Here is a 25,339-nt window from a genome sequence, read left to right on the forward strand (position 1 = left end):
GCATGAGTATTTTCGACCCATCAAATAACCGTAGTGTCAGACAGAGGAGTTCCTAGGGGGTGTGAGAGGGGCCGCCGCCCCGGGCCCCTTTCCTAGACGACAGACGGCATGACGGACAGCATGGTGCATGGGCAATAAAGCGACAGTCGGCAGCCACGCGCACAAACAATGGAAAAAAGTGAAGTGTGTACATATGTTGTTGCGGATAATAACATGATAAAACTGATGTTTGTTTGCAACCTTTACAGTTTGCAATTACTAAACCTAATGCCAGCTGTGTGTATAGCCGAAGCTGTATAAACGTTCAAGTGGGAGAAATTTTCGTATCGTGGAAAAAAATTGTCGTTGATGTCTTGGGAAAACACTTCAGGTTCATCGTGCCCCAGGCGAACTTCGACATCGCGACTGATCTGGCGTCAGATCTATGTGAATGTTAAGACTATATCCAGCTTGAGTTAATTGATGATCAGTCATGGGTTACTTACTATAAGTGTAGTAAGCTCACTCACCAGTATAGAATGGAGTTCAGGTGTCACTATCGCCACAATTTCACGTGAAGCACACATTTTTTTTCTCTCTCTTACACCTCGAGTGACAAAAATGTACGGGGATGTCATGAACCTTTGGAGTTGAGACTATAGGAGGTGCACGGACTCACTACTTCTTGGTTTATCAATTTGTCCGCTCTGTGAATTCTCCAAGATCCCGAGCGATGTAGTGACCTAGCGCGCGGCATTCGTGTGGGAAGGTATAGGCGTTTTTACCGTCTGGCGAACCGGTTACCGTATCATATTTTTTTGGTTCAGTTCCGATTGGTTCAAGGGGAGAGAAAAAATGTTACCGTTCTGTTCGGGTTCGGTTCGGCAAAAAATAACGTTTTTTTGCGGTTTTCGGTTACGGTTCAGTTCCGGTTTCGACCCCTGGATTATAGATACTGACGACTGAACCGCGTTCTTTTTGGAAACGCGGCCTATGCGGAGAAGGCGCTACGAGGCGCCTGAGAGGATTGGGACGGGGGAATGGTGATATAACCTTCGCTTTCACCACTTTGTACACCGATATCATGACAGATGATGTCCGCATTTAAACCTGTGGCGTCGCGCCGAAATTCTTGTGTGTTCTTAGTGAATGCGGCTTTGTTTTACCGTGTGATTCCCAATAAAGTGCTCAAATTTTGTGAAATATCATCAACTTAGTTCAGTCTATCGTTTTTTTCGTCGTCTGCAGTAATATATACCACACATTGCTTTATGTGGGACTGCCCATCTCATCATCGTCGCTTTATGTATGTGCGCGTGTGGGACTGCTATTACAAGCCTGTCTTGCTTTGACAGGCTGGAACAAGCCATTTGTGACATGGCTTTCATACTTATCACACGAAAAAAAAAACTGCATTTTTTTAGGTTTGGCATATTCCGAAGATTGTTAGTGCACAGCTGCATACATATTGCTTATTGCATGCATATGCGTGCTGCATTCATGCTGTACGCATAAGAGCTTGTAGCGGATATTTATCGGTCAGGGTTTGTTCTACCAGTAGAACGCGAGCCATTGTGGTAGACGGTTGGTGACCCTGACAAGGGCCGTTTGTTTGCTTAGTTTGTTTGCTGCGGGTTTTCCATTTCCTCTCCTAGTGTATCCTGAAGCCACTGCAGCCTCCCTCACTGTGGCCGCTTCTTCTCTTCCAGGACCATAGTCCCCTACGGTAGCACACCGTGCGCACTTGAGAATCCGCGGGGTGATGTATCGCCGTGGAGGTGGTGCCAGCGGAATGCTCTTGACGGCATTCACGCTTCGCTGAGTGCAGTAGGCCAATGCGTTGAACCCATGAGAGCGACTCACGTGATAACCATCTGCCGCCAGAAGCCTCCTGTTTAATCGACCGTGTTTGAAAAACTTGAACTGAAAGTAAAACATGATTGTAAGTGGTGTGAAATTGCAGAGAACCTCAGCAGGGAGTGTCTAGTTACATACCTCTGTGCCCATAATATGTATACGGACATCAGCTTTCTTCTTCATGAGTCGATATAAGTGATTGTGTTTTCGACACAACGTTTCTTCCGTTCGTGCCTTGAGCTCGCAAAGAAAAACAATCCTAAACTGGCCCAGCAGCCCATAGGCGAAGGCATGAAAAGGAAAAATAATGAGCGACATGAGCCCAACGGGGTGGCCATTGGAACTAGAAAACTGTAGGTAATCCCCCCTTCTTTCCCTTTCCTTCTTCTTACTTTGCATTAAACATATTCCCCCCTTCTTTGACCCCCATTTTACAGGGAAATTAAATAAATACAAATACAAAATAACTAAATATAGGTAATAATAATAATTAGTGCATATGAAATAAGCAGATGTCCACTTACGAAGAGATCGTTTGCCACCTTCGTAAGGTTCCCTTTCATTTTCTATGTCATTTCCACCAAGGTAGACAACGACGAAACTGATGTTCTGTTGTTGTAGCTGGTTTACTCGCGCTGGCGCGTCCTGAAGCCTCAACCCAGGTATTGCAAAAGTACAAATTTGGACATCGTCGTCCAGAAATAAGCGCTCCTGAGACAGGAACTTAAACTGAGGCGATCCGACAAAACCCCTTTCATTTTGCTAGCAGTTGTGACCGGCTTAAGACTTATTTTTATAAGTCCAGGGATGCCCCCCCTAAAAAGCATGCTGTTGTCAAGGGCCTCTGGAGTACTGAGAGGCAATCCCTTTTTACCTTGTTTCTTTTCCGTTTCTTCTCGTCCCGAATTCGTTCAAGACCAGATCAGCTTTAATTCCTTCATTTCACAGCAGTTCTAGCGACATCACATTTTTGAGGATGTCTGGCAGGCGACAGAGAGGCGACGGTGTGTCTAGCTGATATCATTTTCCAAAAGAGACTTGCATGCAAACAATGTCCGATGAGCAAGCAGCCACACACACACACACAAAAAGCAGAACGCTGCGTGACGTAACATCCTTTGCTTCTGTGTTCGGTGAGCGGTGCCAAGAAGGAAATCGGTTGAAGTTGAATCAAGGTCCAAGACCCCTCTCTCGAATCACTTTAACAGCGACGCTTGCTTCGTCCATTTTTGCTTTGGCCGTCACCGTGATCGTGATTTCCTCGCAATATTCGTTGTTCTTGGAGACAATCATCGGAGTGTTCCTGTGCCCCTAGCAAGACCCTACTGAACATCCGGAAACCAGGTTCTGTAGATTTATTACTTTTTCATTTCCATTGTTTGCGAGTCGATAGTTTCGATACCGCGGTTTTGAGGGCCGCAGCTTTCACACGTTGTCATGGCGTCGGTGACAACGTCCGAAACATGGCCGTTGAAAGTTTTCAGGTGTTTGGATTGTCCCAGCACATTTACGATCGTAAAAAACTGGTACCGTCATCACTGGACAAAACACAACCTTGACGCTAAAGGAGCATCATAGAAATTTCTTCTGCGGTGGAAGAACCAGAATGCGAGTTTTTCACAAGGAACAAGCATGAGTTGCGGAACCATCGTGCGAATGAGCACAGCATCGACCTCAACGTCGTAAAGCTCACGCATACTTTCATGGAAGAGTTCCGCACCTGGCTCGATGTTTTGACATCCAGCGGAAGTTCCAAGTTTTGCTTGCAAAGGGGGGCTCTGGCTCAGGGTGCCCGGAAGGTCTACTCCTACCTTACAATCGCTCTGGAACGTACAGTTGTAAATTGACTGCGGAATATAGGTCGAGACAAATTAAATCCCAAGGCTAATGCAAAATTGGCGGCATGTGCATTGACTACAGCGAGGTTATGTTTGAGCACCGGTCAAGTTGCAGTGAGCGGTTGTCTCACTCATTCAAGTTCAAGAAGTTCAACACCTTCGAATGCAACAGGCCGACAGGCCGGCTATAATTGACGATTATGTTCGGGGTGTCCCAAACGAAAGGATCGTCTGAGACGTGCGAGGCAACATGCCTACACGTACTGAATACCTCAGACGCTCTCATCTGGTAAAGACAGCGGACTTGCGAAATATTGCCGACTGAGAAGGGCTCATGAACTGGAAGCTGGACAAAGATGATGGAATCAGCGCAAAAGCAGCGCAAAAAAAGATGGTTCATCTGTTCCCCAGGAGACCCACAGAATTGTGTGCTGATATGCAAACAAACAAAAAATAAAGAACACGTGCCTCATGATGTTCCTGATGAACCCCTGCCTACAACAGACGTCACGCTATCGTTGCAGACAGAGTTTCAGAAGCAAATGCTCACTTCATTCGCGGTGAAAGTCGTGCGCCTAGATGCCACACAGGGCACAAACGGCTACAACTTTTGTCTCATAACTAAGCTTGTGCTAGATTCGGGTGGTGAAGGCGTTCCAGTTGCATGGCGCCTTAGTAGCACAGAGACAAAGACTGCTATTTACCAGTTCCTCAAGTCAGTCAAACAAAATGTCGGTGAAATAGTTCCCAAATTCTTTCATGACTGGTAACGCAAAGCAGTATCACAGAGCGTGGTGCGAAACGTTCCAGAGCCGGCCAAGAAAACTAGTGCGTAAATGGCACGTTCGCAGAGCCTGGTCAAACAAGTTGCACAGCACTGTGAAGGACGAAGGAAAGAGGAAAGAAATTGAAAGTGCCATTGACCTTCTCCTGAAACAAGAGACAGAAAATACCTTTCGTGAGCAGATGACGAGTTCCACAGAAATGCTTCAAAGCGATGAATCCACCCATTCGTTCCTCCAATACTTTGTACCGACGTACTATACACGTAAACGCGGTTTGATGAGTGTGCGCCGCCATTAGTGCGACACGTGCCGCCATCTAGTGGCGGTCGTTTGAAGTAGCGCCCGTGGACTGCCTTTTACCAACCAAGCCCAAGCAGCCCAAGTTTGTTAGTTTAATGTTGAATGCTGTCTCGCACCCGTTGCTGCTTGTGCTTCCCGTATTTTTTAGCTTGCTGCTGTTATGACAACACAAGATTCGCTGAAAATTTCAGGTGAGTACTTCTGTGAGCGTCTGTGGCCGCCCGTTGGGGAGCATCATATATTTCAGTACCTTGTGAAAACCAAGGCTTGCGACTTGGAAGATGTGAACGCTCTCAAAAGCATGGAATCTTTCAATTATGTGGCAAGCGGAAAAGTTGGGAAGGTTCTGATACACAGTGTCTCGGAAGACCATGTGTACGTGAAAGCGGAAGTGACGCCTTCTCAAGCAGCAAATGCATCACCACACAAGCCGTGGATATGTCTGGATAAAGGAGGGAAAGCTGTTGCCGCCTCCTGTACCTGCATGGCGGGACAGGCATCGGTATGCAGCCACATTGGTAAGAGAGACTTGAATTTCAATGCTTACACAGTGGGAACAGTATCTTCAAAATCTGTTTACTCAAACAGGCGCCCTTCTTTGGAAAATGGAATTTGCGCATCGCCTACAGCTGACGGGTTCCTCTTGCACTGACAAGCTGGCCGCATGGAACAAGGGAACGAAGCGCAATGTTGTGCCGGGTCAAATTCATGATATTGACTTCAAGCTACGGAAGACGACAGACTTTCTATCTTGTGATGTGAGACATCGACGTGTTGAAAACTATCCCAATGAAGAATCATTTGTTCGCTGTATGACGACATCTGACATTGCACCACTATTAAGTGTTCCTGGAACAATTCATGGACAAGGGGCTGCACCAAGCTCACTGCTTCCAGAACATCCGGACCACACGACCTGTGAAAATCTACCTCAGGACTGTTCTCCATGCATGGAATTTTACGCAAAGTATGTAATGATGTCTGACGTGGCCAGGACTGTGCTAGAACAGAAAACAAGAGGAGAAACAAGCAGGTTGTGGCACACAAGCAGACAAATACGTCTCACAGCATCAATCCTCTCTACGATCCCAAAGAGGAAATCAACATGCCCTAGGAGTGCTGTTAAACGAATCATGAGTAGTGCATTTGCTGCAAATTCTGCCACTCTGCATGGAACAATGCATGAAGACATAGCCATACAAGCGCTTGAGGAGATAACAGACTTCAAAGTTGTTCGTACGGGAACATTTGTATCCAGGAGCCATCCCTACATTTCTGCAACTCCTGATGGGATGATAAACAATGATGTGTGTGTCGAAGTGAAGTGTCCTGTAACTGACGACTGTAGCCTGTTAGTGAATGCTAATAGTGGCAGGAGATACGATGTAGTGGAGGTAGAAGGTGGTGGATACACACTATCTAAAACAGGTCCACGAGGCTACTACTTCCAAGTACAATTTGAAATGTTTTGTACTGATACACGAGAATGCTTGTTCTTTGTGTGGTCCAAAAAGCGACAGATCCTTATTTCTGTGGAGTATGATGATGCATTTGTTGCAAGCAATTTACAGCGCTTCCATGACTTTTATTTCATGCACTATTTACCTGTCTTAAAAATGAACATGCTTGTGGCAGACTCCCATTGTGTAAAGCATATACAGACATCATGGTGCAGCAGTAAAACAATGTCTTCATTTATTGCAGTTCTCCTCTGAAGTACTTTTTGAGATGTACAACAATGTCTTCGCTTATTGCAGTTCTCATCTTTCTAAGTACTTTTTGATATTAGTGCACCCTTGAGGTTGCACAGTCCTGCACAAACTGTAACGATATCATCCAGTGCTTTTCTGTGTGATATTGGGAGGGTTCCTTTCAAGATTCTGTACGACTTGATTCTGTTAATCAGCCTCTCAACGTGTATGCGAAGTGTTGCGATACGCCTTGTCAGAGCACGAGGTTACAAGAACATGTTCTTGTAACCTCGTGCTCTGACAACTGTGACTTGCCTCGTGTAAAGGCTGGAACGTTGAGCTGCACGCTTTTCGCAAATAGCTCAGGGGTCAGTGCAAAGCCTCTGTCCGCCATCACCTCATCTCCACGGTTGAGGTAGTTATCCAGGTCAGCTTCTTGCAAAATGACCTTATCCGATGCCCGTCCACCATACACATAGGAAACGAACATCACATGTCCGTGTGGTGCAATAACTACAAGAAATTTAGCAGTATTCTGTCCTTTGTAATTACTATATGTCTGTGCCCTTGCATACAACTGCTTCGGCCGCTGGAGATACACTTCAGTGCCTTGTTATTTTACCAACCACCACCACCACCACTTCAGTGCAGTCTATGATGCACGTTGTATTTGAGTAGCCACTGCTTCGGAACGACTGTGGTAGTTCTCGCTGGATCACATCTCGTGGTAGCCATACAATTGTCTTTCTTAGCAACCTTGACAGTACTTTCAACGTAGCACGAAATATGTCTCCAGCAAGAGTCGTAGAAATGTTAAACCGGCGAGCCAGATCTCCATAGAGCAAGCCAAGTCTTAACCTCATTAGAGTCAACAAAACTTGGTCACAGAGGGCAACTTTAGTGCCAACTGGCTTAGCGACATTGTTCACAGCCATCACTAATCTGAGAAACATTTCCAGGCACAGGCCTGTGTAAAAATGGCAGTCACTGTTTGACATTGTATCAGCTGCTGTTTGCGGGAGTGTCTGTGTAGATACACACACTGGTGCCTCTTCATCTCTGCTGCAGTAAGAATGTTCCATTACAATTTGCAGGTAGGGGTCTTCCCACTGCGTTGATTGATCTTGAAGTTCGGGCAAAACTTGCGTCCCTTGATCTCGAAGTTTGGGCAAAACTTGCGTCCCCTGATCTCGAAGTTTGGGAAAAACTTGCATCCTCTGATTTGTAGCCAGTCTTGTATTCTGAAGCTGGCTACAGGATACATTTCCCACAGCTGTGCAGACACTGTCCAATGTGTCATGCTCTCCTGTAGTAATATTGCTGCTTGAATCATCTGTTTGTCTAGGTGACTCCTGCTGGCTTGGCTGATATTCCAATGTTTGCGAAGAGTACCTAGCATTCTTGTCACACACAAACTCACACACGGTGTCCTTCGCAGATTCACACATGGTGTCTTTCGTAGATTCACGCACAGAGTCTTCCACAGATTCACAGATAGTGTCTTCCACAGACTCGCACCTGGTGAGCAGCAAGCCACTTGTACTGGCTTCAGTGGCATTTCTGTTAAGATCTTGTCTTTCATGAAGTGGGTCCTGTCTCCTCTGATTCCCCATGTGTCGTACCAGCTTTCTCCTGGCAGGCACAACCTGTTTTGTGAAAAATAATTATATTAAATTAAAAATTATTTAAATTGTGGCCATTGTTGTATACCTACTTCATTGTTTCTAATTTTTACAGCTGCAGATACTCACTTTAGTGTGTAAATGTGTGTACAGATACCTCACCTTTCTGCTGTAACCCATATGGAGCTGGGGCACTGGGTTTTCCTCTGTGGGCTTTCCATCGACGAAATGAATCCAGCAGACCTAGAATTGCAATAAGATAATAACAGCAATGCATCACTGCAGGGTAAGGTATAAGATGACGAATCTCAGGCAACATAGAAAACCGCCGGAGTGATTGCATGCAGTAATGGGAAGCGGTGTGAGCAGCTTACCCTGGCATTTTTCGTTGGTACAAAGCCGACCCTTTTCACTGCTACAATCCATTGCTGTCGAATTGACTGTTTGCTTGGCGCGCTAGGAAATCTGTGGAGGCTGAAGATACCACACCGGCACTCCTCACGTAGGCAGTCGTGCGCATTGCACGTGGTGACGAGCAGTCTTCCTCTTTTTCTTTGGCTATTTGTACACTGGTATACCACGCAATGCTTCCCTGACGACGTTTTATATGATAGCGTCCTGCAAGGGCAAAACGACGAAGCTGATGACCACAATCTGTCATGTCCACATGAAGGGCAAGGACATATCCGCACTTAACATAACCCGACTTGAGGGTGAGAAGTGGCGAGTTCGCGGTACGGAAGAGTACGAAGTACTCGCAAGGAATAACTGCAATGCACCCTGCCAGCTCCGATGTAGGGAGTGCAATGTCTCCGTTCACGCCTATATTGGTTCGTGCCCTTGTACACTCATGCACCAACCATATCCATGCAGTGCACCTATATTTTGACTGCAAAGAACTGCGCTCTGTCGAAACCATGCCATCAAATGTGCTGCTTGCTGCAGCAACTGACCGCATTAATTCCAAACTCATTAATTTACTACTTACTACTTACTACTAACTACCCTTTAATTCCAAACTCATTGTCACTTGAACCACAGGACAGCCCAGACGAACAATCTGGTAAGTATTCCCCATCCCTTATGGGACCGCGGCTAGCCAAGACATTAAAGTGTCTTGGCAAAATTTATCTCCATGTAACTCGACTTGTTTCTTCAACGACTGATGCATTTCCCAATTCCGCTGAGGGCGTATTTGCAGCAGCTAATGAAGGGATCAAAGCGGCATTGGCCCTTAAGCGAGTCTTGGCCCCAGCGTCTATGTCGATGCATCGCGATCACGAATATACACCAGCAAACAAAGCAATTGCCGCGCAACGAAAAGCGAAGAGACGCAGAGAAGCTTCAAATCGACCGAGACGAAGGACAGTAAAACAATCCTTGTTTCGGAGACTGGAGAATCTGAAATACATCCACGCGAGGAAGAATTTGGCGAAACGGACGGAGAGGGGAAAGTAGTGGAAGTTGCGGATGAGGATTTACGACTCGTTTTCCGCCTCACTGGCACGGGCATCAAGGAGAGAATACTGCACGGGGAAAAGGCAGATGAAGATTCCCGACTAGATAATCGGCGCCGACATTTCTCGCATACGGTGGTTTTTCACTCACGAAGGATGGGAGTGCGTTATGCAAGTGCTTAACGCTAAGCGCAAGCATTGGGCCTGCAAAGCCTGTGCCACGACCACGACAAAACCTCGAATGATCCAATGCGACTCCTACAAGAAATTATATCATTACAAATGCGTTCATGTGAAACGTGCTCCTCGAGGTAATTGGCACTGCAGTGGCGGAATAAAAGCGCTAAAAACACAAGGACGACGGACACACAGTTAGCGCCGTTTAGGGCGATAGTTTCGGAGGGTTCTTCGTGGCAAGGGGCTTTAAGTCGGTTCCTGTGCAAGTGTCTAAACCAGTTGCCAATTTCGGATCCCTTTCTGGTAAAAAACTCAAATGAGCTTGTGGAGTGGCTAAAATTGCAGGGGAGGGGGGAGGGTAAGATGGTGTGGTCTTTTGATATCGTGGACTTGTTCTACTCACTTCCTACGTCGGGAATTGTGGATGCTGTTGAGAGGGGGATTGACAGGGTGGGGCTGGTTAGGTTTCAAAATGCTGTGGGTTGTACTGTACCCCAGTTTTTGTGGTTGTTAAAGGAATACCTTAGTTCCACCATGGTACAATATAACAACTGTTCTTTCAGACAAAAGAAGGGAGTATGTATTGGGTCTAGGATTGCCCCAGTTCTCAGCAGTTTATACTTGGCTGAGGTGGATTCCAAAATTGAATGTATCCTTAAGGAAAGAAAGGTCCCTGTTACACGGATTTTTACCCAAGCAGCACACAATATTGGGCCCATATTGGCTGGTCATTGGCGATACGGGTCCAATATGGGATCCGTTTCGCAAAGATTTGGCAAATGGGATTTGGGCAATATGGGGCCCATATTCCCCATTTTCAGCCAATATTGGGAAAATCCTGGCGATATGGGCCCCATATTGCCCGCGTACACCCCATATTGACTGAAAATACAGAAAATTGTACAGGTCCCGACAAAAGTTTACGGAACACGCGAGCGGTGTATTTTCTCCTCGGTACGACACCCTAGCGGCAAGCGGAAGCTGGCGAAATCAGGCCAGTTCACTGCCTCAGAGGGGTGGACGACTGCGCTCTTTGCGACACACAACGGTAGTTTCGGTATGATTACTGTTGCATATGCCCGCGAAGTGAGTTGGATTTTACTGTTGTGCTCGCCAACAACACGTGATTCAACGATTGTTGAGGCAGCCGCTATCATCGTGATAAGGATGAATCATGGTGTCAACACTTTACAGTGTATCCCAAGCAGCACACCGATGTCGGCCCGACATCAGCCCGATGTCTTGCTGCCGACACGCCCAATGTCGGGCCAACGTCCAACTTGCAACATCGCCCGGAGTTGGGCCGATGTAATGTGCCAACTTTGTACCGATATCATATGCCGACAGGTAGCCGATGCTGGTCCGATGTCGTGTGCCGACATGGTACAGATATCATATGCCGCTTGCCAGCCGATGTTAGGCCAACTTGATTTTGTATTTAGTCTGCAGCATGTGTTTTCTACACACTATGATATTAAGACATGAAAGGTGATTTATGTGAATAAACATTTATTTGAATTCTGTACTGTACCGGCCCTCTCAGCCTTCTTGTGAGCAGGGCACCTCTTGTGAACTGCAACTTCTGAAGAAAAAAAAAGTGGAAGCAATCAGTTTCTGTGCATTGCACACCATAACTAGGTAGCATCATTATGAACAGTAAACATCTTGAAAAAAAAATGCATATCTGCTAACAATTCATGCAAAGTACAATGACATTTTTCTCATTGTGAATTTATGAAGAAGTCATGTTCAATTATTCATATATATATATTATGTATCTCTGTGCACAATGCAGAATGATAAGCTTCAGTTATTAAATTCAAGTAACCCTCAACGGACTGCATGATTGGTAATTCCCAAAAATATGAAAGACGGCGAAGAGATATCTGCACGCTAACCACGCAGCGTGGTGATGCTTGTAACATCACTAAGAGCATCCACCTGAAAAAAAGTTGCCATCCAAACATCTATGGACAAGTCCACCTGCCCATCACAACTACAACACAATTACAATGGTTTGAAACACAGAACGGACTTCACAAAGGCCAAAACACGAAAGTGGCTCCCTAAGAAACTGTAGCGAACAGGGCTGCGTCACTGTGCGCATCAAATCTACATAGCTAGTACTGATACTAGACACATTTCCCCCAGAAGTGTGCATGAATTTAGACCACATATTTTGCCCGACCTTTACCATGAGACAAAAATTTTCCCAAAAACTTTATGGCTTTAGTAATTTGTGAACTAAAAGGCAGCACAGTACACAACTCTTTCTTATACATGCTTCTGTCACCCTCAACTTATCAGCACTGTGGTGTTGATTACTACATCACTTACATTTTGGACACCCTTTGTTAGCCCCCACGTTAGTTAAAAAGGGCCTGTCCAATGCATGAATAAATAAATTAGTGGAGCACTTTCTTTGGTCTGCATGACCAGCAAGACTAAAAAGTAATCTACGAATATCTTACCCAGGAAATAAGCAAACCGCTTTAATGCCTCACAGCTCTTTGTTTCCTTCCGCCTTCCCTGTCACCTGCGCAGGTCAAGTATCGTCCCACACGGGCAGTGATCTCTTTGTCCGTTACAGGGACTTTGAGGGTGTCCATCCGCTTATGGACGGCAGCTTTCAAAGAGAGGAGAAAGAAATGTTTTTAGGCTATATGTACAGCATTGAAGAACTACCACAAAACGAGCATCACAAGTGGGTGAGGTTATGTTCAGATTGGTATACTACAAGGTTGTATAGCAGAGATATGCCAAAGAAAAAAACAAAATGGAAAACAAAAAGGGAAACAAGAAAAGCCAATAAACCATCGTGTGGAAATTGATTTCTACTTCCAGCTAATTAATGTGCACATATCAATATAACGCTGCATAGCTAATGGATGATGCTCCAGCAATGCTTACAAAAAAGAAAGTTTCCCAATAGGTGACACCGTTCTCAAATTATTCTGCCCGGAGATTTACCTGATGCACCCTGTATACCCCATGTGATAAACAGGTTTGCCATATCATGAAGCTAGCTTAGCTTGTGTATAAAGTTATATAAATATGTGCCTCATGCTGTTTGCCCATCTGGCATTACTGTATTACATTTTCCTGGGGTAAAGGTGGGGAAGCATAATTTATTATCACTTCCAACAAAAACACCTTCCAAAAACGGTACTCACTGAGGACACAGTCAAAAAGGCGTGTGCCCTTGAAGGATCGCTTTCCATTCCGGCCCTCAACCGTAATCTTCTGCTGCAGTGATTTCTTGGTGCATGTTTCCATTATGACACGCACCACATCATCGAGATTTGCACCACCCAGGACTGCTAGTCTATCCGCCTAGCAAACAGAAGAGCATTGATCGTTGTTAGCATTATCCTGCAAAACAGGGGGTATTTTCTGGTGGGGATCACACAGGGCTCCCAAGCAGTTCACTACATGACACAAAGTTCATTTGGTTCGTCACATACACCCACTGTATTAATCATCACACTTTTCACGTTCAATTCATAAGGATGCACTTACAAGGTTCCTCCTTGTACTATTGTCCTCTAGCTTGCTCTCTAATTCTTCCCACTCTTCACAGGTTGAAAGTGGCTCTGGCAGAATATCCCCGAGCAAACCACTGGTCTCCTCCAGTGCTGCTGTCCCCATATTACACCTGCATTCTGCTACTGCAGCCCTAAGGTCTCGCACCGCTGCCTTTAGTTCAATTAACATTTTGAGAGTCTTTCTCTCAAAAGCTGCAAAGCAATATGGGTCAGGTTAGGTTGACATAAAACCATTTTCTGATTACCGCGTAACTAGGTGCCCAAAACTGTCATTGCACATGTTCACCTGCACCTAATAAAGGACTTCAGAAAATCCCAGAAGGCAGTGCACCGTGCTTTGAATTGCGGGACCTTATTACGACAGAGGAAGAGCCATCAAACCATTTTGGTTCTCATTGCCTGCCTATAGTCCACCACGGGTCAAGATCAGGGGAAGTGAAACTTGAAAGGCATAAAAAAAAAACTTTTTTTGTCCGCTCTTAATAAGTTCCCGGAATGCTGCATGCCTGCAAAGCTTGTCAGGATTTTCTGAAACAGTCGAGTACCCTTGAAACCATCAAACTGTGGGATTTTATTATGAGACAGGAAAAGCCGCCAAACTGTTTCAGTTTCTTCTTTCCCACCTATTATCCAGCAGGGCAGGGGGGCATTGTTTATTGAAATAAAAAATCAACAGGGAGAAACATGAAAGACATAAAAAAAAGCTTTTTTTTTCTCCACTATTAGTAAGTTCCCCGAATGTTGGATGCCCACAAAGCCTGTCAGGATTTTCTGAAACTGTCTAGTATACACAATTTCAACTTCAGTTCAACAAGGGCTAAGTGACGACTGACTCTCAGTACATGCGTAATTGTGATTTACTTTACTAGAGGTTTTTGATGTTACAAAGAGTAGTAGAAGGGCAGAGATACGCAGAACCAAAGAGCATGGTGACCATCATTCCCCACCGCTCTAGATAGGAAGGTATTTGGAGCAAGAGCGTTCGCGCCAAGGAGGAGCACGCACCAAGACCGCCCCCGCGCGTTTCGCGGCCGCGCGTCGCGTAGAGAGGGGTTTCCTTCTCGCGTTTGAACATGCGTGAACATGCAAAATACATCTTATTCCCTTTCCACATCTTTTAATACATCCCCGAGCGGGGAGTTTTAATCGTCATTTACCAACGATCAACTCACCTATCAACTTTCTACACAAAATGGGAGCTGCATGGAAGCTTTTCACTCGATGTTTTGGAAAGGAATATGATGATGAGCGGGAGACGGCGGACGAGAAAAAATGGCGACTTAAACAAGAAATATATGAAGCAAAAGCAGAAGCTGTGAGGAGGTTCCTCGCACACGAGCGTCTTATAGAAATGAAGCGTCGTTCCGCGAAAAGTCAAGACGATCAAATCGATTGGTGAGATGTACAATAAATCCATTTCTCACACCATCACTTATTCATTGTCTCATTTACTTTTGCATCGTGATGTCTGACGCAGGTCGATTTGCTTTTATCCACCCTGCAAGGGTTATTATTTGCGGTCCTTCAATGTCGGGTAAAACCTATCTCGTTCGTAACATTTTAAGAAATCTTACAGTATTCACTGTAGTCCCAGAGCAAATCTTTTACGTTAGCAAATATGATGCGACCTGGCAAAATGAATTCGCAAATGATGTTACATTCCAGAAAGAGCTACCAAAGACATGGGATGAGAGCGTGCCTACTTTGATTATAGTCGACGATCTCATGACTGAGAAGAATGTGATGCAAGAAATGGTTCATCTCTATACGAGAGCATCACATCATAAGAACGCATCCATTGTTTTTCTTTGTCAGTACTTATTTCACAACGACGTCAACTATAGAACATTATCTCACAATAGCACATATATAATATTATTTAATAATTTAAGGTCACGCACGCAGCTGGAACTTTTAGGACGCCAGATCTTCGGCAAAGCTCAATTACCATACTTTATCAGTGCATTTGAGCAGGCAACAGAGAAACCATTTGGTTATCTAGTGATTGACCTACACCCTCTGACGCAGTCTCAATTTCGTCTGCGAACAGGCATTACTGGAAACGTTCGACAGTTTGTTTTCTTGCCAAAATGAAAACTCTGCGTCATCATTTAACTTTTCTAAAAGTCCTTGCAACATGTACACCTAAAGAGCGCGATGAGATTTTAAAGGAGGCGCCACCTCATAGCATAGAAGCTCTTTCTGAAGTCTGTAAGAATATATTGAATGGTAATATTAAGCTACCGCCCAGATTGTTCAAAGAGCTGGAAAAGTATAAACACACCATTCGATACATTGCATATAAAACGCTGCACAAATCACCAAAAAGACTAAGATCCTTCCTCTATCGTCAGAGGGGTGGATTAGTGCCACTAATCCCCTTATTACTCACGGGATTAACCAGTGTGCTCGGTGGTGTCGCAGGTCGTGCTCTAGCAAAGACGGTAGGTGTCTAAAAAATGGCTACAAAGGTTGAGGTATTGACTCCTATCGAATCAATTCTGGAATCTAACGAAAGCGATGATATTAAAGTAAAACGAATGTTAACTGCTATGTACTACATTATAAAAAATCATCAGAAACCATCTAATGAAACAGAGCCAGCATCCACAGTACAGGAAGAAAAAAATGATGAGTCACTTCCAATGGGACGCTCATTTGATTACAATTCGCTACCTTCTAATGTCAACATTAAAAAAGTAAGACGTGTAGTCTCAGTGCTACCTAGGAGCTTGACTTGGAATGATAAGGGAGAAATCATTCATAACAACCAAACAATCGCTGGTTCTAATATAAAAGAATTGGTGTTGCATCTGTCCGGACACAAGAAAGGGAAGCCTGCCTGGTATCGAAAAGTGGCAAAGTTCTTGCAGCCACACAAAATACGTCAGAAGAGGAAAGCAAGGAAACGTATACTCTGGGAAACGTATAAATCGCCCCAAAGAACAAAGTTGCTTTCATCATCATCATCAGATGAATATATCACAGAAGAAGAATGAATTATAGGGATCCAAACGCTGGTTTGGGGGGGGTTGCCCGATACTGCAGAGGTCGAAACATCTCTAAGAAACAGGCAATCGAAGAACTACAGCGAGATGATGTCTACACACTTTACAAAGAAGGAAGACGTAGATTTAAGAGAAGAAAGACCATCTCACTGCACATCGACGATCTTCATCAAGCAGACCTGATTTCATTCCTGCAGTACAAGAAACAAAATAAAGGATTTTCCTTCATACTCATTGTGATAGACTGCTTATCAAGACGACTCATGGCTACACCCATTAAGACCAAGCGTGGTGAAGATGTGAAGAAAGGATTGATCAAGCTGTATAGGAGTCATAAAGTCTATCCAAATCACCTGCAGGTAGATAGAGGGCGAGAGTTCTATAACAAACATGTGAAAGCATGGTGTAAACGTCACTCAATACATATGTATAGCTCTAGATCAATATACAAATGTGCTTTAATTGAGAGGGCGATCAGGACTATTAAAGCTAGACTTTATCGTTATTTCGCCAGTAAAGGTCATCACAAGTACATTGCTGTTCTCCCAAAGATCATCGCTGACTACAATTCATCATATCACTCGACTATCAAGATGGCCCCGAACGACGTCGATAAAAATAACGAGATTGAACTATTCAATAGACTTCACAGTAAAAATGACAACAAACCAAACAAGATTACATTGAATATCGGTGATCAGGTGCGCGTACTCACAAGTAGATCAATTTTTGACAAGGGGTACATTGGGCACTGGTCCTTAGTTGTCTACACGATCACACGATACAAGAACTCGGATCCACCAGTGTTTTACATAGCTGGACCAGATGGGGTCGAAGACGATGCAACTTACTATGCCAATGAATTGCAACGTGTAGTGAAATCGCAAGACGACCCATACCCGATTGAACGCATAGTAAGTCGAAAGAAAATAAACGGTGTCACACATTATAAAGTGAAATGGCTAGGTTACGATGACTCATTTAATTCCTGGGTTCCAGCCCAAGATGTCGCGAAGTTCTGATTTTTACATGTATCTCCTATCCAATGATTGCATGGATATGCATCCGAACAACAGTCTCAATGACTTTACAATCACTCTGAGTGCACCACTACAAGTGAATGAAGAATATGAAGTCGGCCTGCATGAACTTTCCATCTCTAATGTATTCTACAACGTTCCACGGACTAACGATGCTACTATACATATTACTTCCAGAAGCATTATTGAGCTGCGTAAGGAAGTTGTTGTGATATCGACTTTGGAACACGCGCTGCAAGATTTTTTAAAAGAATTCAACATCGCATTTGGTTATGTTGATGGAAGGTACACATTCCAACTACCTCAAATAATTCGTTCTATTAAGTTTTTGGATGAAGAACTGCAACAAGCCATGGGTGTGTCCACTATACAGGGTTTGAAAGTTGCAGGTGCTAAAGTTCCACGTCAGAACATGTACATGGGAGAGGAAGCTATCTCAAAGATGCTTTTAAAGGAAGAGGTGACTATCATTACACAATATGCTCCAATCATATTCATACCAGGTCGCCCTATCACTGTCACACTAAATCGCTTCTTTAAAAGATATGAAATCGATGGAAAGATACTATTTCAAAACAATACCTATACATTATTGGTCCCACGTCTCTTTGTTATCCCTGAACAACTCAAGAGACTCCTCAAATTAAACTCCAGTAAACTGTTAGAAAATACAACACAATACATTGGAGATCCATTTACATTCAGTTTTAGTGTTGTTCTAGAAAAAGTAATACTTGCAAGGGAAGAAGTCCAAATTCCACCAAATTATTACGAGACACCACGTTCGCTTCTACAAGCTATCAGAGGTGTGATAGGCAGCAATGCTATACTAACGTACAATGAAGATACACAGCTGTTTACTTTCACTCCACTTGATGGAGTAACTATAGATCTTTCTGAATATTTGAGTAATATGTTGGGTTTCGCACCAATTCAGTCTATTGCAAACACCACCACCGGAACCACACCACTCAATCTTAAACCATTGTTTCATAATTTCGTGATTTATTGTGATATTATCGAATCATCTCATATAGGTGCAAAAAAGTTTCCCATTTTGAAACTCGTCCCATATTTACATAAAGATGATCCCCAGATTCATTACAGCTTCCATAACGTGCAATATTTGAAGCTGTTACAGAACGAAATCACGTCAATTTCGATTAAGTTGTATGATGAGACAGGTCGTCCACTTCATTTTAGAGGACCAGGTCGTACAGCTCTAGTTCTACACTTCAAAAATGTATCTTAAAGAAGTGCCGGAGATCCATTATGGATTGGGACTTGGTGATTTAGTGCCGTATAAAGGACCTCTTTTTCAATCTGGGAATGGCTTCTTTAGTTCTTTGCGTAAGCTAGCATTGCCACTATTGCATCGTGCAAAGCCTTACATAGCCCGTACTGCGATGAGCGCAGCGAAAAAATTGGCGAAAAAGTTATCTGAAGGGCAAAACATCAAGCAAGCACTGAGAGCAAGCTCAAATGAATTAGGCACACAGATTTTGAAGGACATTGCAGGCAGCGGACATCGAAGGAAAAAGAGGAAGAGAAGAGACATTTTCGATTAATCCTCTGTAACCATGAAATAAAGAAGACACTTTTTTTTCATACGTTGATGTTTCTTCTTTATAAAGAAAAAGGTTTTTCTATGGAAAAGGGTCGCACTCCGAAAATGGCGACCAAGAGGGGTTAGAAGTCGGGACAATGGGTCACCCCCTTTCACCTGTAGAAAGTGTGGCGGACAATGCTTCGAAGCGGTCATCGCGTTCCGAAAAAACAGGTGGCCCAGGTAGGGCTGGCTTGTGAGGGCGATGTCAAAAGGTAAAGGGGGATTGGAGGACAATGATTCCAATCGTGAACGGGATCGCATTCAAAAAAGTGGTCGGCGGGGGGTTAGAGGAGTGGAACGGCTGATGGTTAGCAAAAACGGACCATGCTCGCCAGCGGACAATGTCAAATGGTAGGGGGACTGGAGGACAATGATTCCAATTGTGAACAGGATCGCATTCTGAAAACAGCGGGTCAGTGGGGGGTTAAAAGTGTGCATCAGCATCCAAGCTGGTTAGAAGTCGAGCAATGGGTCGCCTTTCACTTGTAGAAAGTGTGGTGGACAATGCTTCGAAACGGCCATCGCATTCCGAAATACAGGTGTGCCAGGTAGGGTTGGGTTAGAGGGCGATGTCAAAAGGTAAAGGGGGATTGGAAGAGTCTTTTTTGCTCGGGTAAGATGCTAACAAATAAAGCTATGAGGAAAGCATTGTACCTTTTCATTTGCAAAGATGTCGCAGGTCAACGTTGTACACGCACAGTCCCAGCTGGCTTTGAACGGGGAGTGTGAGTTATTCAACATACCTCCGACCCAAGTTTCAATAGAATCATGCGAGGCGCAAGTTTATTATCCTGTTTCTACAATCAGCGGAGGAGAATCGACGATCGAATGGAACATAACAAATCTCTCAGACTTGTATCTCGATTTATCATCTCTGTATTTTAATATAACTATGCAGATATTGAGGTCGGACGGGAGTGAACCAATTACCCGAAGAGCAGATGGTATCACTGAGGACATTGTATTCCCAGTCAACAACTTGGGTGCCGCTTTATTTAAATATGTAACCATTCACTTGAATCAACGTCTTGCAAGCAGCAACTGTTTGAACTCCTATCGATGTATGATTGATACCCTACTTCATACGAATACTCATCTGCAGAAGACTTTAGATGATTGTGCAATGTATACATATGATACAGGAGAGCATGCAGCAAATGATCCAGTCGCTCGGGATGCAAAGTTGCGCATAGCTAGGACAAGTGGGGGGAAACTATTTGAAATTGTCATGAAAGTTAACACAGACCTCACAAACCAAGGGAGGCTTTTGTTACCCGGTGTGGGGGTTCGAGTGACTGCTCTACATAATACGGATAGCTTTAGATTGCTAACTGGCACCAATGAAACTCATAAGCATCAATTGCAAATCCACAGCGTGGCACTTGTAGCACGCAAAGTCAAAGTTAGCAACTCAAGTTTTATTGCACACCAGAAAGCCCTTAGATCATCCCCGGCATGTTACATCATGCGTGGACTAGAAAGCAAAGTCCGCTCGCTTTCGCCGGGCCTTCATGATGCAATCTTTGAAAACTTATTCCCTGATAGAATTCCTGATCAACTTACTGTATGTCTAGTTCGCACCGAAGCTTATCAGGGTGATTACAAGTCGAGCCCCTTTTGTTTCGAACATTTTAATGTTTGTTCTGTAACACTATCAGTTGATGGACACAGGAAGCAACTATCCTATGACTGGGAAAATGATCTGGGTAGAGCAAGCTACTACGAATTCTTGTATCAACTGAATGAAAAACATGTCGAGTTGAGTTATGAAAAATATAAAAAAAATTCCTTTATCATGCATTGGAACTTGAGCGCTGACGAAAGTTTTGGTTCCTACTTTAATCCATTGCGGAAGGGCAATTGGAGGATTGAAATGAAGTTTGCTAAGCCATTACCTTGCGCAGTGTCGGTTATACTTATTAGTGAAGCACCCAAGATTTTATCAGTCGATGGTGATCTTGTTGTTCGAGTGGACTAAGCATGAATGTGTTTGATCTGGAATTATTGTTTTCTCTGAACCATGAAACTTTGAATCTGTATCGCGGGACCTTCGCAATTGATATGGTACCAAGTTTAACGACAGAAGGGTTTATAGTTATCAATACACACCCACACGACGGTCCAGGAGAACACTGGCTATTGTACATGAGAGACAGGAATGACAAGTACATCTATGTGGACAGCTTTGGTCTACCACCGATTGAAGAAGAGCTGCTAGATCTACCCATTGATCAGTATTGCGAGAAATGCATTCAAAGCATTTACAGCTCACACTGTGGACTTTTTGTTTGTTTCTTTGCTTCCCGCCTTTGTAAGAATTACCAACTCAAGAGCATTGTTTCCTTATTTGACAATAACCTTGTACACAATGACCTCAAGATAATAAAAATGATTGAAGAGGAATACCTCATTTAAAGAAAAATGTCTCATTTTATTTCTTCAATGTACAGACCTCTTTCAGATAGTCCTCCAGACTCGACACCTTGCGACAACCATCTTTCTTGCGACGCACGATGTATTCCGAGTGTTGGATGTAAAAGTTTCGAATTATTGGTCGCTTGAGTCCAGCATTAAGTATGGTTGGAGAGATATTGTCACCCTGACGATACCGTCGCAACAAGTCACACTTGATGGCGACGAAGCGTTGGAGCCTCCGACTAATCTTTCCTCGTTTCGTCCGCATCGGAAACTGGAGAATTTGCATAATGAGACGAAAATCGGCCTCTGGCCCGTTGCAGTTCAGATAGGAGTTTAATTTCATCAAATCCTTGTACATCAGCCATTGTACCGTCAAAGCAAATCGTTCACTGGGCTTCATGGTTGATCCGAGCTTGGATGGCAACCGAGATAAGGTCGGATGTTATTGTCTAGCCAATGAGATGGATTCGATGACCACAATCCACCACAACGACAGCGTCGCAGATGCTCATCATATTGTATAAAGAAAGTTCTGGGTGGTGGCTTCAATGTCTTCACAAGAGGAAGATCCCCCGTCAGGAGACAATCAGAATCTTAACAAAGAATCACATTTTTAGAGAGGGAAAAAACGGGAAAACTTTCTATACATACAATCGTCCTCGGAGACCGCGTAGCACTTCTGCGCTTCCATCGTCGACTGTGAGGGGGATGTTGAAAAGGAATCCGATGGAGAGGATGTGCATACTTTCCCTATTGGTTGCGTTTTTCCTTAGTTTGCAATTGGTTGTTTACTACAAAGACTTTTGCTACATGTGGATTTCTCTAGCCCACCATCTTGTTGCTAAAAGTTGTTTATACAAAGTAGGAGAGGATGTGATATGATAATGAGGATGCGTCAGCTTTAAAAAATGAAGATTTGGTTCCTAGAACATCATTTGGAAGCAATATGGCCAACGATGGTGGTAAGTTTTGTTGGTTTTTACCTTAAAGTTAGGTTTCTTATGAAAGTTGTCTTTCTCAGTTTTCTCGAGTTTTGAAGATGATGATGATAGTGGTGAGTTTTGGTGGTTTTTTCTCATCAAGTTCATTTTCTTAAGAATATTATCTCTCTCAGTATTCACGTCGAGCCCTGTGTTTTACTTCGAAGACGGTAAGGAAATGGTGAATATGAAAAGCGAGAAGTATCTAAAGTTCCATTCTTTTCAGCGCCTGAGTCGCCACCACCAAGCTGTATGTATTAGCGACATTTCATAGATTTCATGTTAATATATGAGTTTCATTTCAGATGAATCAGTTTGTGTGGTATCAAATGAAAGTACGTACCAGCATATGACTTTGATTACTTGATCTTAATAGCAAATATCTTTTTAGATGATCATCGGGTACCACCTCCTGACAGTGAGTGTAGTTATAGATCTCGTTACCATGCTTGATCTGAATTGCAAATATCTTTTTAGATACTAACTGGATACCACCTCCTGACAGTGAGTATAGTTATAGGCCTCGTTACAATGCTTGATATTAATAGTTGTTGTCTTTGTTTTCAGACTACCCGGGCCCCCCTATGCAGTGTATGTATTAGTGAACATTCTCTTTCAGGATATAGTGTTCCAGTGGCATATCGTTTTTATGTAGCCGATATTAATAGTTGTTGTCTTTGTTTTCAGACTACCCCGGCCCCCCTATGCATCGTATGTATAAGTGAATGTTCTCTTTCAGGATATAGTGTTCCAGTGGCATATCATTTTATGTACATGATGATATTCATAGTTGTTGTCTTTGTTTTCAGACTACCCTGGCCCCCCTATGCAGTGTATGTATTTAGTGAATATTCTCTTTCAGGATATAGAGTTCCAGTGGCATATCGTTCTTATGTAGCCGATATTAATAGTTGTTGCATTTGTTTTCAGACTACCCTGCCCCCCCTATGCATCGTACGTATATGTGAATGTTCTCTTTCAGGATATAGAGTTCCAGTGGCATATCGTTTTTTATGTAGCCGATATTCATAGTTGTATTTGTTTTCAGACTACCCTGGCCCCCCGTTTTCAGATTACCCTGGCCCCCCTATGCAGTGTATGTATAAGTGAATGTTCTCTTTCAGGATATAGTGTTCCAATGGCATATCATTTTATGTACATGATGATATTCATAGTTGTTGTCTTTGTTTTCAGACTACCCTGGCCCCCCGTTTTCAGATTACCCTGGCCCCCCTATGCAGTGTATGTATAAGTGAATGTTCTCTTTCAGGATATAGTGTTCCAGTGGCATATCGTTTTTATGTAGCCGATATTCATAGTTGATGTCTTTGTTTTCAGACTACCCCGGCCCCCCTATGCATCGTACGTATATGTGAATGGAAGTGTGGATGTTGTTCTTTAATATTTAGGTTCTCTTTCAGATCATTGCTGCTACTGCTGCAGTGAGTCATCTGGTTGGGTAAGCAATGTGGCGAATGCTGATTATATGTTATCTTTCAGATCCGGACGCCATTAGGGACATTATTCGAGAAAGTTTATTTCAATCATTATTTGATTTACTAAATATGGAATAAAAATATTTTCTGTTGTAGAAAATGTGTACTGTCTTGTATGTTTCTTCTGTTTCAGGTGTGAAGGTTTTTCCGCTGGGGTTTTCTCCTTCACGCAGATTGGCAACATAATTGGCAATCCCCAGCACCATTGGCTTTCATTGGCATTACTAAGCATCATTGACTTTAATTGGCATTAATAAAATATTTTTCACTTGTACAAATGTGTATGTCTATTGCTTGCATGTCTTCAGGATGAAAGTATGCTATGTTAAGTGCGGTAGGAAAACTCCCCGCTCGGGGATGTATTAAAAGATGTGGAAAGGGAATAAGATGTATTTTGCATGTTCACGCATGTTCAAACGCGAGAAGGAAACCCCTCTCTACGCGACGCGCGGCCGCGAAACGCGCGGGGGCGGTCTTGGTGCGTGCTCCTCCTTGGCGCGAACGCTCTTGCTCCAAATACCTTCCTATCTAGAGCGGTGGGGAATGATGGTCACCATGCTCTTTGGTTCTGCGTATCTCTGCCCTTCTACTACTACAAAGGATTGCTTCCTGTTCTGTAGCCCAAAAAGGGTTGAGCACACAATCAACTAACAAATTTTACTTCCTCAGTTTGGGGTTGTAATATTTTGCAAAAAGTAGCCAGGCTGTTTTTGCAAAGTGCAAAATCCCACAACACTTACAAAACTGCAGCAGGGACACACAAATGTCACTGTGTATCAGAGAAGAAAGTACCGGGGCACGAGCTAGCTGCTGCTGAGCAGTTGATGAGCACGTGACCCTGAGCAAAAAGGGCATAGAAGTGAACATCCATAGAGAACATGGAAGTCCAATAAGCTTACGTGTAAGATTCCCTTCAGCATCCAGCGCTTCTGTGTGAATTGCGCTGTTGCTACGTCCTGAGGTAGGGGTACGTGAGCCTGAAACAACCATGAAATGAAGTAAAGTACAACAAATTGCTCAGACTGCAGTGTTTTAAGAACGCCTTGCTGCAGAAAAGCTATAATGGCCACACGACGAAGGCCTGTCCTTAAGCCCTTTGTAACACCGCAGTAACAGCTGTCATTATGACGAGATGAGACGACAAGATGGCGCCGCCGATACAAGACGTGTGTGGCTCCTGCTCTGAATCTTTCGTGGTAAAAGCAAAGACGATTGCTTGCTCTGGTGCCTGCAAGAGCCGGTTTCACTTATCCTGTGCCAATGTGACTACAGCGGATGTCCCATTTTTGGTGAAGGATGGGAAGAGCATCTGGAAATGTGAGTGTTGTTGTCGAACCGGTAGGCGTAACCCGGATCAACCTATTTCCTACTCCAACGAAGCCTTCAGTCAAACAAGTAAGTCAGATCGTCAGACGACAGCCGTAACGCCTGACAAAGAAACACTTGATGTTTGTCTTGTACCTCGTGTACAACTCGATAGCTTGTTGTCGAAGATTGACGAAATGGCAATGGAACAAAAACAGTTGCGCTGTGAAAT

General features: G+C 43.8%; 1 protein-coding gene and 2 long non-coding RNA genes across 3 annotated transcripts; 1 reads left to right on the forward strand and 2 right to left on the reverse strand.

Annotated features, from left to right (window-relative positions):
- Positions 1-12,156: 12,156 nt before the first annotated feature.
- On the reverse strand, positions 12,157-13,517 carry LOC135368976 (uncharacterized). Its single transcript, XM_064602563.1, has 3 exons — positions 13,226-13,517; positions 12,880-13,039; positions 12,157-12,332 (listed from the first exon to the last, which is right to left on the reverse strand). Exons 1-3 carry the CDS (start codon positions 13,418-13,420, stop codon positions 12,199-12,201), a joined length of 489 nt encoding a protein of 162 aa, XP_064458633.1. The 5' UTR covers positions 13,421-13,517; the 3' UTR covers positions 12,157-12,198.
- An 8,123-nt stretch (positions 13,518-21,640) lies between these two features.
- Positions 21,641-22,222, reverse strand: LOC135368984 (uncharacterized). The gene is made up of 2 exons (XR_010414914.1): positions 21,978-22,222; positions 21,641-21,919 (listed from the first exon to the last, which is right to left on the reverse strand). It is a non-coding gene; the product is annotated as an uncharacterized LOC135368984 (long non-coding RNA).
- A 70-nt stretch (positions 22,223-22,292) lies between these two features.
- Positions 22,293-22,556, forward strand: LOC135368989 (uncharacterized). The gene is made up of 3 exons (XR_010414917.1): positions 22,293-22,380; positions 22,441-22,476; positions 22,533-22,556. It is a non-coding gene; the product is annotated as an uncharacterized LOC135368989 (long non-coding RNA).
- Positions 22,557-25,339: the final 2,783 nt, after the last annotated feature.

Source organism: Ornithodoros turicata, chromosome 1, assembly GCF_037126465.1.
Source record: "Ornithodoros turicata isolate Travis chromosome 1, ASM3712646v1, whole genome shotgun sequence".
Lineage (NCBI taxonomy): Eukaryota > Metazoa > Arthropoda > Arachnida > Ixodida > Argasidae > Ornithodoros > Ornithodoros turicata.

Coding starts and splice junctions, on each gene's coding strand:
- LOC135368976 (XM_064602563.1), bottom strand. CDS start 13,420: ATGTTAATTGAACTAAAGGCAGCGGTGCGAGACCTTAGGGCTGCAGTA. Junction 13,040..13,225: donor ATAGTACAAGGAGGAACCTT/GTAAGTGCATCC, acceptor TCTGTTTGCTAG/GCGGATAGACTAGCAGTCCT. Junction 12,333..12,879: donor CCTTTTTGACTGTGTCCTCA/GTGAGTACCGTT, acceptor TCTCTTTGAAAG/CTGCCGTCCATAAGCGGATG.